General features: G+C 42.7%; 1 protein-coding gene across 1 annotated transcript in view; it reads left to right on the top strand.

The window, feature by feature from the left end:
* Nucleotides 1-12448, top strand: part of AQP9 (aquaporin 9) — a 38738-nt gene extending 26290 nt beyond the window's left edge. The window contains exons 3-6 of the mRNA XM_007165942.3: nucleotides 2871-3008; nucleotides 4385-4503; nucleotides 6285-6502; nucleotides 11447-12448. Coding sequence (XP_007166004.1) covers nucleotides 2871-3008; nucleotides 4385-4503; nucleotides 6285-6502; nucleotides 11447-11621 — 650 coding nt within the window. The 3' untranslated portion in view covers nucleotides 11622-12448. The remainder of the gene's footprint in view (nucleotides 1-2870; nucleotides 3009-4384; nucleotides 4504-6284; nucleotides 6503-11446) is intronic.
* Nucleotides 12449-12748: the final 300 nt, after the last annotated feature.

Genomic DNA, 12748 nt, shown 5'->3' with positions numbered 1-12748 from the left:
AAGTGTTTACACTGCCAGCTTGTACCTAGACTATGGCAGTTGTTTTTGATGTAGTTTTTTTATAAGCAATAAAAATTCACTGAAAAATCAAAATAGCTTTGCTTAATGACAAATAAAATATTAAGATGATCTCTATCACAGAGTTGTCTGTGGGAGGTGGGGAGGAGACTCGTCTAGGACAGAACCTTGAAAGAGTTCACCTTGCTCACGTAAGACTTTCATCTCAGGCCTCGGGGAATCCAGCTATCCCCCTGGGCTCTTTATGTGAATAATCTGATCATCACAACCACCTTGGCAGGGCCGAGATGTGAGTGTGGCCTTCCCTGACTCTAGCACTCATGTTCTTTCCACTACACTGCTCTGCTTTGTCCTTCAGGTAAGCCAAGTGATCACGCATCTCTGCAAGGAGAAACTCTCCTCGTTGCTTTGCAAAGCACCCTCCCGGCACAGCCTCTCTGACCCCCAAACAACCTTCCCTCTGTAGATCTTTGTAGTCTGAGCTATCTGAATAAAGACTTCTATTTCTTCAACTTTCATATCTTTTTTTTCCTTCAATTTTTAAAATTGAAGTGCAGTTGATTTACAATGTTGTGCCAGTCTCTGCGGCACAGCAAAGTGACTCAGTTATACACATATAGACATTCTTTTTTTATATTCTTTTCCATTATGGTTTATCTCAGGAGACTGGATATAGTTCCCCATGCTATACATTAGGACTTGTTGTTCATTCATTCTGAATGTAATAGTTGGCATCTTACCGGCCCCAAACTCCCAGTCCATCCCTCTCCCTCCCCACCTCCCCCTTGGCAACCACCAGTCTGTTCTCTAGGTCTATGAGTCTGTTTCTGCTTTGTAGATAGGTTCATTTGTGCCATATTTTAGATTCCACATATATCAACTTTCATATCTTGAAAACCTACTGAATGCCTTGCAGCATGTCAAGGTCAAGGTGAACAACAGTTTCTGCCTCAGGGTGCTTTTGAGGGGCTAAATAAGACCTACCTACAGCAAGTCTTATTTTGGAAGAGGAGCTTGCTAAACAGTAACTCTCCCATTGGTGGACTCATCTGAGGGGAGACATTTTTGATTGGAGGTGACTTCTTACATCCCCTTGTCCTTTCACAATGAGTTCCTCCAGGCTGGCTGGGGGGCGGCTACCCTCCAACCAGCTCTGGGAGAAGAGGAACAGGGCTGGCTCCAGGAACTTTCCACTGCCCTGGGTGCTCCCCTCTTCTAACCCCTGTTTCCAGCTTCCCTAGTAAGCTGTACTCCTGCCAGTCTCCAGAATTATGACTCTCTTAGATTTAAAAGTAAAACAAAACAGGTGATGTGTGTGTAAGGCTTCAGGAAGTCACCTGTGCTTTGATATATTGGCATTTTCTTGTTCATATTAGCCCCAGAGTGGCAGAGGCAGGTGAAGAAAGGACCCTCACGGTGTAGTCAGCAGTCAGAACCCCTCCCCATTTCAAGCCCACTTTGGCTTAGAGACTCAGGAAAAGCATAGCTTTCTTCACGGACAGGGGAGAGGGGGGAAGGCTTCCCAAAACAAGCTCACCAATAGGTTCTGTGGGGGGTCAAATGGCAAAGTGTCATCATCATCATCATCACTCCTTTGTTTACAACTATTTCCACAACCCAGAGGTCCACATTTCAGTGTGGTCACACTGACAGTTACACTAATCCCCCCCTCCACACTAAATGTCATTGGCATGCTTCATATGAGTGTCCTTCATCCCTAGGAATCAAGCCCATATGCTCAAAGATGATCTTTGAAAAATTTTTCCCTGCCTTCTAAGGCAGAGAAACCTTTATAAACTTGGTGAAGAAGGTCTAGAAAAGAACATAGGCCCAAGAGTTCAAATAAACCTGAATTTGAATCCTAGACCTACCACTTATTAGCCATGTGACCTTAAAATGTTACTTTACTTCTGTGCCTCAGTTTCCTCAGCAGTTAACTGGACTAGTACCCACCTCATTGGGTTCTTAGGAGGATCAAGTGCATGTAATACCCCAATGACAGCATCTGGCAAGTGTTCAATAGGCATTGTTTTTATTGTTGTTACTAGCAAAGCCAGCTGGGGATATCAGTAACCTACCCCAGAGCAAGCCCTCTACCTGACCTTGCAACTGGGTTAGAATCAAAGAAGCTGATTTCTCTAGTCAGAGTTCAGGCTGGAGTGGAGGAAGTGTTGCTCCATTTCTGTGTGTGAGATATACATCATTTATGCAGAGAAACTACAGAAAATCCACTCAGACACTGTGACTACCTCAAAATAAACTGAGCCCCTTACCTCAGTGAGGGGCACAGCCCACAAAGGAAGGGCCATTTCCCCTTAAAGAGATATCTCTTTTCAGTCCTAAGATTGTTTCTGTATCCTCTGGACATGGACTTAGAGAGGACTAGATATAGATTTAAATCTTACAAGTATATAAGTATATTGACTTAAACATATACTGAAGTTAACGGTTTATATCAATCTCTTTGGGGTTATTGCTTTATAGTTAGGCAAAACCCAGTAGATAGATATAGATAGAGAGAGAGAGAGAGAGAGAGAGAGAGAAAATGAGCCACTTGAGTACAAGTTTCTTTATATATTTGACTTTCTTTTGAGAAAGCTAAAATTCCTAAACAGCGTCTAATGATGCCATGGGGATTATTAGTCCTCTCTTCCTCTCCACTCAAACACACACACAGACACACACACAGACACAGACACACACACACACACACACCCCTCTGTCTCCTCACATACAGTTCCTCACCTAGAAGGCTGAATTCTGCCTGCAGTCCCTAGATAAGGTTTTCTTCACAATAATTCTCCCTGGCTGGCCTGCCCTCTGACTTTCCTATCACCTTATATTCCTTGCAGGTGGCCACATCAACCCAGCTGTGACTTTTGCAATGTGTCTTTTTGGACGGATGAAGTGGTTCAAATTCCCCTTCTATGTGGGGGCCCAGCTCTTGGGAGCCTTTGTAGGGGCTGCAACCCTCTTTGGCATTTATTATGGTGAGTAGGGCCCCTGAGTCCAGAGATTAGGGAGAGCTGGTTATAAGTTGAAAGTCAGAATTACTTGTAGGAAGAGGTGAGATGAGGTAAGAACAGGAAACGTTTTACACTTGACAGGCAGTTCTAAGAGTCCTAAGTTCTAAATAATGGGGCCAACATTATCATCAGGGCACATTCAGGAAGCCTCTTAATGAAAATGGTCACAACTTAAATGGAGGGCAGAACTTAAAGGAAGTATATTTTTAGACCTAACCAGCACTACAGTGTGAACAATGCCAAAGTAAGCAATAGGCCACTGGCTTCTCCATGGCTTTCTCTGATTTGGCTGGGAAGGGAGCCGTTGACTTGTGGCAAGGAGAATGATGAGTAAGTATTTAAAGAAGGAATCTGGAATAAAGTCTTTGAAGGAAGAGGCATAGCAGAGAAATGGGCTGGGTGGGGAACCTCTTCTCCCTTCCATCCAATAGCCAGGACTTCCATTCTGCAACAGTCCTGGGGGAAACAGAGTACTGATGATCAAAGACCCAGACTTTAGTTCCATGTGAACTAAGTACGAGGCTGTGTGACTTCAGTAAGTCATCTGACCTTATTGGTCTCAGTTTCCTCCTCTGGAAAATAAAGGAATTGAACTAGATGACTTCTTAGGCCCTTCAAACTAAAAAATCTTGGAGTTCCATAAAATCAAGTGTTAAAGTAGTTCCTTCTATCTAACCCAAGGTGAGTCTTAATACTTTATGACTCTCAAACTGAAGCCCTTAGGAACTAGAATTTATGAGCCAAGCCTGAGGGGTACATTGTGGAAATGTACTCCCACAGAGTATCCTAAGAATTAGAGTGCAAGAAGACTAAAGAATTACTCAAGACCAGACCAGAAACCTAGAGAACCAGCTGCTGTGGCCAGAGAGACCTGGGGTGGTACTGGCTGTGTCGGGGACTGCTGTATTCCTTGTTCTAAGGGCATCTTCACTGTACCTTGATGCCCTCAAATTCTGGACTGCTATTAGGGGTTACTGAGAACCCTCTGGGAATCATGAACTCTGCCTAGAGCAAGTCCAAGCTTCACTTTGGCTTTTAGTCAATCTTGAAAATTCCAAGAATTCCCCTCAAAGAAAAATGGTTCCCAAGACCCACTGGATAAAGATTTGGCTCAAACGTGGAGTGAACCATCAAAGGCAGCCGGGACTTTCTCAGCTATCCTGGGAGTTCTCTGGGTATCTCTAAAGCTACCATACTGTGAAGTGAAAAGAGGCAAATGATATGGATCTGCCTAGCTGAACCTGAGGGTTCTCCTGTACTTGTTCAGCACAAGACCTGGCATAGGCCTACCTCCCCTCTGCCCAGAGGACACTAACACGCCAGAGCTCTGTCTTCCATAGATGCATTTCTGTCTTTTGCTGGTGGAAAACTGCTCGTCGTGGGAGAAAACGCAACAGCACACATTTTCGCAACATACCCAGCTCCGTATCTGTCTCTGGTGAATGCACTTGCAGACCAAGTAAGTGTACATTCAACAAAGACCTAACTTTGGTGAAAAGACATAATCTAATAAGGGGGATGCATAGGAACATTATAGGCCTATCAGAAAGGAAAGGCTGTGTTTCCAAAGTCAGAGGTCCCTACGCATAACCCAAGCTTTGTTGACAAATTCCTGCCCTTGCCAAAGTTGATACCACTAAGGGTTTCCTGCCTCCTCTTTAATACATACACTTGTTCCACATCAGTCAAGTTTCAGAGAAAAGTGCATGACTGGACATTTCAACCCCTGTAGGGGCAAATGGGGTTTGTTCCACCTAACTGTCTCTTTTGTGCACATGATCTAAACGTAGAGGCCTCAAGAAAAGACATTGTGATCTCAGTTCAAGGACTGTGAAGTGTAGTAGTTGAGCTTAAGAGTATCACAGGTCTTCTGTGTCTCCCCACGTGCATAGGTTTATCCCGACTCTCTAGGCAGCTAGAAGTGTCTCTGCCTTAATGACATTTAAACAAGCTGCATCCAAGCATCTGTCGTGTAGCCAATAGCACAACTATTCTGGTCTAAAATCACTTGCCTCGTTCTTATCCTGATTCTTCTGCTTATGAGCTGTGTGCCTTTGGGCAAGTTTCTTAACCTCTTTCTATCTACATTTCCTCACCTGTAAACTGTGAATAAACAGGATTTATCTCACCGATTGGTGTGAAGTTCTAATGAGAAAAAGCATATGAAGTACCTGGCACATAATAAGTGTCTGGTAAATAAAGCTATCATTTAGCTGTTAAAGTAAAATAACAGTTTGGAAATTTTAGAAACTAGAGAGTGGGGAAAATACCCACTGTACCACACCACTTCAGAATACCTGCTGTCATTGTTTGTATAATCTCTTACAACTTGTTTTTATGTTGTTTTCAAGTATAAAATATAATGCACATATTTTTCTTAATATCATAAGCATTTAAAAATGTTACCAGATAGCTCTTATATTTGTTTTTAATGGCTGTATAATAGACTATAGAATGGGCACTTCATAATATAGTTAGCCCTTTCCCTATTGATGTGGACTCCAGTTTTTCAATACTATAAATGATGCTTAATTATTTATTTGCATATTTGCTTTATGATGTTTCCATATGTTAGATTATTTCCATGATGTGGTTCTCAAAATATCTAACTGGGTCAAATTCAGTACATAATCTTATGGATTTTTTTAAATGCATGTTGCTAAATTACTGATGAATTGTCTTTCAAAAGTGTAGTATGTGCTTAGTTTAATTAGGAAAGCCTGAGAGAAGTGGTATCAGTTCCCTAACACTTGGTATTGTTTGCACTTTTTTTCACTGTGAATCAGTTTTTCCCTCTTATTTGTTTCTTAAATCTATTTTTCTTTTATGAATTTCTTTTCATTTCCTTTGCTCATTCATCTATTGATGTCTCACATTGTTTTTCTCACCAATTTGAATGAGCCCCTTTGTTCATTTTTCCAGCCTGTAGCTTGCTCTCCATTTAGCTGGTAGTAGCTCAGCAGGATAGTGTAGTAAAGATAACAGTCTCTAGAGCTGAACTCTCTGGATCCACACCTGACTGTCACTGACTGTGTCACCTTGGGCAGGTAACTAATCTGTAAAGGAGAATGATATCAGCACCCATGTCTAGGATTGCTGCAATAAGGGTCTGGCACAGAGTGCTCACCCAGCGTATGTTACTTATTACTAGGTTTGTTTTTAATGAGAGTGGGTGCATTTTGAGGTGGGCAAGGGGGAAGAATATAAGCTAAATCCCTTGTATATTTTCTCCCTCCCCAGGTAGTGGCCACCATGTTCCTCCTCATTGTCATCTTTGCCATTTTTGACTCAAGAAACTTGGGAGTCCCCAAAGGCCTACAGCCCATTGTCATTGGCTTCCTGATTGTTGTCATTTCTTCCTCTCTGGGAATGAACAGTGGCTGTGCCATGAACCCAGCTCGAGACCTGAGTCCCAGACTTTTCACTGCCTTGGCAGGTTGGGGGTTTGAGGTCTTCACGTAAGTAACAACGGTCAGGGAGGAGGGAGGAAGATTCACACTGTGCCTCAATGGGGAGGGCTGTGCTTTGACCTGGAGATCCAAGAGAGTGCAGATGGGAGGGTGAGGTTAAGGGCATCCTCATCATAAGTGTGGAACATATCACTGGTGATTTATGATACGGTGTGTGTGTGTGTGTGTGTGAGAGAGAGAGAGAGAGAGAGAGAGAGAGAGAGAGAAGGGGGAGGGAGACAAAGAGACACAGAGACATAATAAGAGACAGAGAGAGAGACAAAGAGACAGAGAAAGATAGAGAGGCTCTAGATAGATTCAAAGAGATAGGTTTGTCCTATATAATAATAATAATAATTTCTCAATTGGTATATGGTTTTATGTGACTATTTTGGATGTAGAACTTGTCTACATATTCACTTTGTGACAAAGGGGTAGAATTTCTATCTTCTGATACTACTATAGGGCTCTTTCTAGTGGGTCATGCTAGCTTCGCTTCATTCATTCATTCAACAGATCCTCCTTGATCACCACCTAGGCTGTGGTCACTGTGCCAGGCAAGGAAATTTCAAAATCAGATAAGACACTGGCCTTGAGCAATGTAACAAGTGCTCTGGTAACCCTTGAAACAAAGTGCTAAGGGAACACAGATGAGGGAGTGACTAGCTCTGCCCAGGGAAGTTGGGGGAGGCACCACAGAATAAGTGAGTGCTGAGCTTATTCTTTTTTTTTTTTTTTTGGCCATGCCATGTGGCTTGCGGAGTCTTAGTTCCCCGATCAGGGATCGAACCCTTGCCCTCGGCAGTGAAAGTGCGGAGTCCTAATCACTGGTTCTTGAATTCTTGAAGCATAAGAAATTCCTGGCGGAACAGGCATCAAAGAGAGCCTGTGCACAGGAAGTGGCAAGACCCCGTGCCTTACACCTCAGAATGTGCTGATGAAATATGCCAACTGCTGGTACCAAGCTCCCAAGACAAACTTTGCCCGTTAATTCCTTCCCACTGTCCCCCCACTAAAGTCATGGTGGCCAGTCCTCATCCACTCATCACATCTCTCTCTAGGAAAGCCACCCACCTTTGTTCCCCAGGAAACAGGGCTCTAACATGGAGAAAGAGAAGCAGGGAAAACATGTGTGAGCAAATTTTAGTTTAATGTCTGCTGTGAGAACAAAACACTTGAGTGTCCCTAATGCTGACCTGTATATAGTTGTACAAAAGTGATGACTTTATTTAAGAGTTTGGGTTGCCTTCACCATCATGAAACACAAGCTACTGAAATCACTGACACCATTCTGATCACCACCACAGACAGCACGCTATAGTGTAAGCATCATGAGGACAGAGCCCTTGACCATGTTTTCACTGCTGTGTCCACTGTGACTAGGATGGGGCCTGGCGCATAGAAAGCCTCAATAAAAGTTATTGAATAAAAGTATGGATAAATGCTATGTGACACACATGTCCTAGGAGATGAGGGATAAAAAAGAATCAAGAAACATTTCCTATCTTTAAGAAACGAACAATGCAGTGAATTTTCTAGAGCAGTGGTTCTCAGCCAGAGGTGATATTGCCCCTAGGGACATTTGGCAATGCCTGGAGACACTTTGGGTTGTCACGACTGGGGAGGGTGGGGGCAGATGTCACCAGCATCTAGTGGTAGAGGCCAGTAGAGGGATACTGCTAAGCATCTTACAGTATCCAGGACAGATCGCCACAACTAAGAATTACTCAGCCAAAAATGTTAAGAGTGCCACAGTTGAGGAGCTCTCTTCCAGAATGATCATACTCGAACGTGAAAAGGTTGAACAAAATGACAACTAGGAAGGATCATTTGTATTCTTCCAATGGACTGTCAAAAGCATACGTTAAAGATCTCCTTATTTCCAAAGCCCAGAATTGGCCCATGAGTTTCCTTTAATCCCAATTTCCTGAGGTTCACTCCAGGAGACCACTGCCCGCACCATCAAGACACCTCTGTGAGCTTCACACAGACACCGAGAACAAAGGTGCCCCATAGTGATGTGACCTCTATTTGAGCCCTGCTTGGTGATTCACCCAAAGTTCTAAGAGTGATGGTGGTTCTAAAGAGGTAGAGATCTTGCCTGTTTTCTTTGCTTTGTTGAGTATACGGCAGGAGACCATGTCTGTGGGAGAATGCTGAAATCACCTAATGCCAAACTCTGAGCACCATGTCCCTTGTTAGCATCAGGGTCTTTTCCCCTCATTCATGCATTAATTCATCCATACAGCTACCTGATTTCTTATTCAAGGCCCTGTGCTAAAGATGCCCTTCACTGTTGTTGCCCTTCACTGCTTTATTTACATTCTATTTCAGAGTAGTGAGCATAGGCTCTTACACAGGTTGAAGCTGTCAAGTGCCATTAAAGAGATTTGACTAATTAACTCCAACAGTTGAGAGAAGGTTTGTAGCTCCAAATTTGAGAATTATTGGGGTGGAAGTAGGGGCATTTTGTAGTATTTGGACATGCTTAAACAGGGGACAGAGAGGATATTTCAGGCAGAGAGGATTCTGTATCCCAAGACAGAATGTTAAAATAACACATGATCTAGTTTAGTTGGAAGGGTGCGTGAAGAAGCTTGGAAGGGCAATTGTTTCAGACCATTAGAGGACCTAGATTCCCAGAACGAGACTTTGGGTTTTTTGCTGCTCCCTCTTCTGTAGGTTATAGGGAGCAACAAAGGATTTAGGGCAGAAGTTTGACATGTTTAGAACTTCAATTTAGCAAAATTGATCCAACATTATTATATAGAACAGATTAAAAATGAGTAGAGGCAGCAGAAACCAGTTAGGAAATAGCTAGACTGACTGATAATCCTCAACCAAAAAGTTCCCAAGGAAACCTTTGAGGGATAACAGGACTCCAAAGTGTCCCTAAAGTGTCCCATCCTTTCAGGGTTCTACATCCAAGCTAAGCATCTCAGGGGACTTTCTAGTTTGGATCCACACTCAAGGTCTCAGATAAAACCGAGACTGCCTTGGATCCTCACTTACCCCTGCAGGGCACGGAGTGAGGATGACAGCGGGAGCGGGGCTCCAGCAGGTCTGACAAGGGCAAGACAGACCCTGGCTGACTCTTGCTTTTCCCTTAAGTATTAGGATGTAAGCAAGTGGTCTTCACTAATTCACTCTAAAGTGTTGATAACTTAGTGGATGAAGGATCTCAGGGGTATTGTTAATTTTTAAAATAGTTTAACCAAAGGAATGAATCCCTGATGACGGTACCGTAAGCAATTAACACAGACATATTTCTGGCATCCCCCAAATCACAGTGTGCAAATGACCTTGTTTACCTGTGAGGCCAGGCAGGGAACCGCATCAGAGCTCCTCCATTTAAGCCTTGTGACCCTCGTGCAACACATCCAGCTCAAGAGGGTCCAGCCAGTGAAAGGAGGACATGTGTGCTGGCAGATATCTTGGACCCTAATCTGTTAAATGACAGTAAGAGATTTGCCACAAACCAGTGATGGAAGAAAGGAAGTGATGGACCAAATAAGTGGCTTAAACTTGCTTCGTGTGCTTACCTGAAGAGAAGCCTCCTAATTCTTTAAAGCCCAGGTGCCTCTCATAGAAAATTCCGCCTGGATTTGGAGGCGTGGGAAAGGGCGCTGTGAGAACAGCTGAGTGCAGTGACCTCTTTCCAGTGCAGTAAGAGTGACATCTGCTGGCCACTGTGCTTAATCACGGTGCTCTTCCCCGGAGCCTGCGTTTATGGTCTTAAGATTTATTATCTTATTGTGAGCCTGCATTGATGATATAAGATTCAGGATCTAAGAGAGTGCTTGGATGATACAGGTGGAAGGGACCACTGTTCAGATGGAAGAACGAAGCTCAGAGATGAGGTGACTTGCCCAAAGACCTTCTGGACCCTCCTGAGATTAGAACTAAATCTCATGAATTCTAGGACAGGCCCCCTGTTTTGTGCTTATTTCCTTTATTATCCTTTCTAATAAAAAACTGATACAAACAAAAGGTCCCATGGAAATATGTATAGTTGTTAGGAATAAAAATAAAAATAGCAGCCATGAGTCCTTCCCCCAAATAGAACACTGTGAAATTCCCATGCGTAGTTGTGTTCCTCTTGTTTCCTCTGCCTCCTCTGCATTACTCTGAATTTTTTGTTCATAATTATCCTGCTTTTAAAAAGTTTTATCTCAAATGCACATATCCTTAAACAACATATTGTATAGTTTTACTTGCTTCTGACCACTCATGGTCCTTTCTACGGAATTATTTAAATGGATTTTCTATCTCAAAAGAGATGGTGACAATTCGCAAAGGCACCTGCTTTCTCTCAGAACTATACCTCCAATACAATGTGTTGACATTGAGGATTTCTGGAGGGGAGAGGGAAACATGGCAGAAAGTCCTTATCAGAGAGTACGTTTAAGTAAGCTGTGACCTCAAAATATAAGTACTGAACTAAATTATATTTAGTAGGTAATTCATATCTCTACCTTTGATTTTTTTAAATTCACTTATTGGCAAATATTTCCTGATTGTTTATTTTGTAATTGCCCTCATATACCAATCATGTCCAGGAATCTCTCCACATCTCCCAACCATTCATAATTCCCAAGACTCATTATTTCAGTTTGAGGGGAAGGCAACTCCTGAATAATCGACCTGAACTTTCCCTAAATGCCCTCAATTGTAGCCATGGGTTCGGGGACTATATTTTCTGAAAGGAAAATAAATGGGTCATTTCTCTCACAAGTACTAATAGGAGAATGGAATAGATCATCTGAAATCAGGTATACTGCAAAATCTAGGATGATGGTTGCCAAGCTACAGTGAGTGCCCTTATACTTAGCTCTTGCTGATTTAAAAGGGAGTCATGAGCATGAGAAATGACTAGCTGGTTAGTGAATAACTAGCAGTAATACCAGGAAGAAGGCCAAGTGGTGTATCACTAATTTCTTTGTTTGATTTCAGAGCTGGAAATAACTTCTGGTGGATTCCTGTAGTGGGCCCTTTTGTTGGTGCTATCATTGGAGGCCTCATCTATGTTCTTGTCATTGAAATCCACCACCCGGATCCTAACCCAGACTATGAGGAAGAACAGTCAGAGGACAAACCAGAGAAACATGAACTTAATGTGATAATGTAATAGCACGCTCAGTTCTGGGTTTACAATGGGCTACCTACTGGGCCTTACATTTCACAAAGCACTTTCACACACATTATCTAATTTAATCCTTATAGTCACTGTCTGGGGTAAATATCATGCTGCTCATCTTTCAAATAAGGAAACAAAACCTCAGGGAAGTTGAGTTGCCTAAGGTCACATGGAAAGCTGAACATCACTGAATGCATCCTATACCTTTCAGAAGATTAATAACTGGATGAAAACCTTGGCCAGCCCCTCCTGGCCGGCCAGAAGTGGGACTGGCAGCTGCCAGAACATGTACACCTTCTGGGCATCATTCTTCTGGATCCTAAGTTACGAAGACCGCCATTGTCTGGTTTTATTCCCACTGTTACTGAAGCACTAACAAAGGAAAGAGGTAGCCATTAGATCATATTTTTCATCTGCTGAAGAACATTATCAGAGGCCTCCCTTCCTAGGCCACGCTTAGTCTTGCTAAGTCTTGATCTTCCTTCCCTGTCAATTCCAACATTGTACATTCCAGGAACTTCCTCTTGGTCAGGCTCCTCCCTGTCACTTTGGTCAAAAGAGTCTGTGAATTACAAGCACCAGCCAGAGAAATTGCTCTACATCAAGTGATGCACCTTCAGTCAAACTGTTATAAAGCTCAGAATTCCCAAAGTTATCCAGTTTCTCAACTGCTTTGTGATGATAACAAAACAACAAAAAGCACATGTGAATGTCTCCAGGGGCCTATAATAGACTGTAATAGACTGATATATGGAATTTTTTATTTCTCTGAAACTACTTGGCATTTCCTATTTGAAATAAATTTGGGGTGAGGTTTTTTTTTGGAGTTTTAATAAGTATTAAGATTGCTAAGTACACTTAGTTCAGAGGTTGTCTGTCCTGTCTACAAATTGAGATCTCTGGGGAGCTTTTAAAAAAATGCTAATGCTCAGTTGGTCATTGGTAAACAACTCAGGTGATTCTAATGTGCAACCAGTGTTGAGAACACTGACTTGGTTAAAGTACATGGGTATCCTTGAGAACCATGTCTAGTGGTGACCGGGTAATTCCTGGTAGGATCCTCAGTTTTGGGATCCTCAGGGATCAGAGAGCAGTGGTTCTCAGTAGGGGACAGTTTG

Source organism: Balaenoptera acutorostrata, chromosome 3 (genome assembly GCF_949987535.1).
Source record: "Balaenoptera acutorostrata chromosome 3, mBalAcu1.1, whole genome shotgun sequence".
Classification (NCBI taxonomy): domain Eukaryota; kingdom Metazoa; phylum Chordata; class Mammalia; order Artiodactyla; family Balaenopteridae; genus Balaenoptera; species Balaenoptera acutorostrata.
This window is presented reverse-complemented; position numbering and strand designations above follow the sequence as displayed.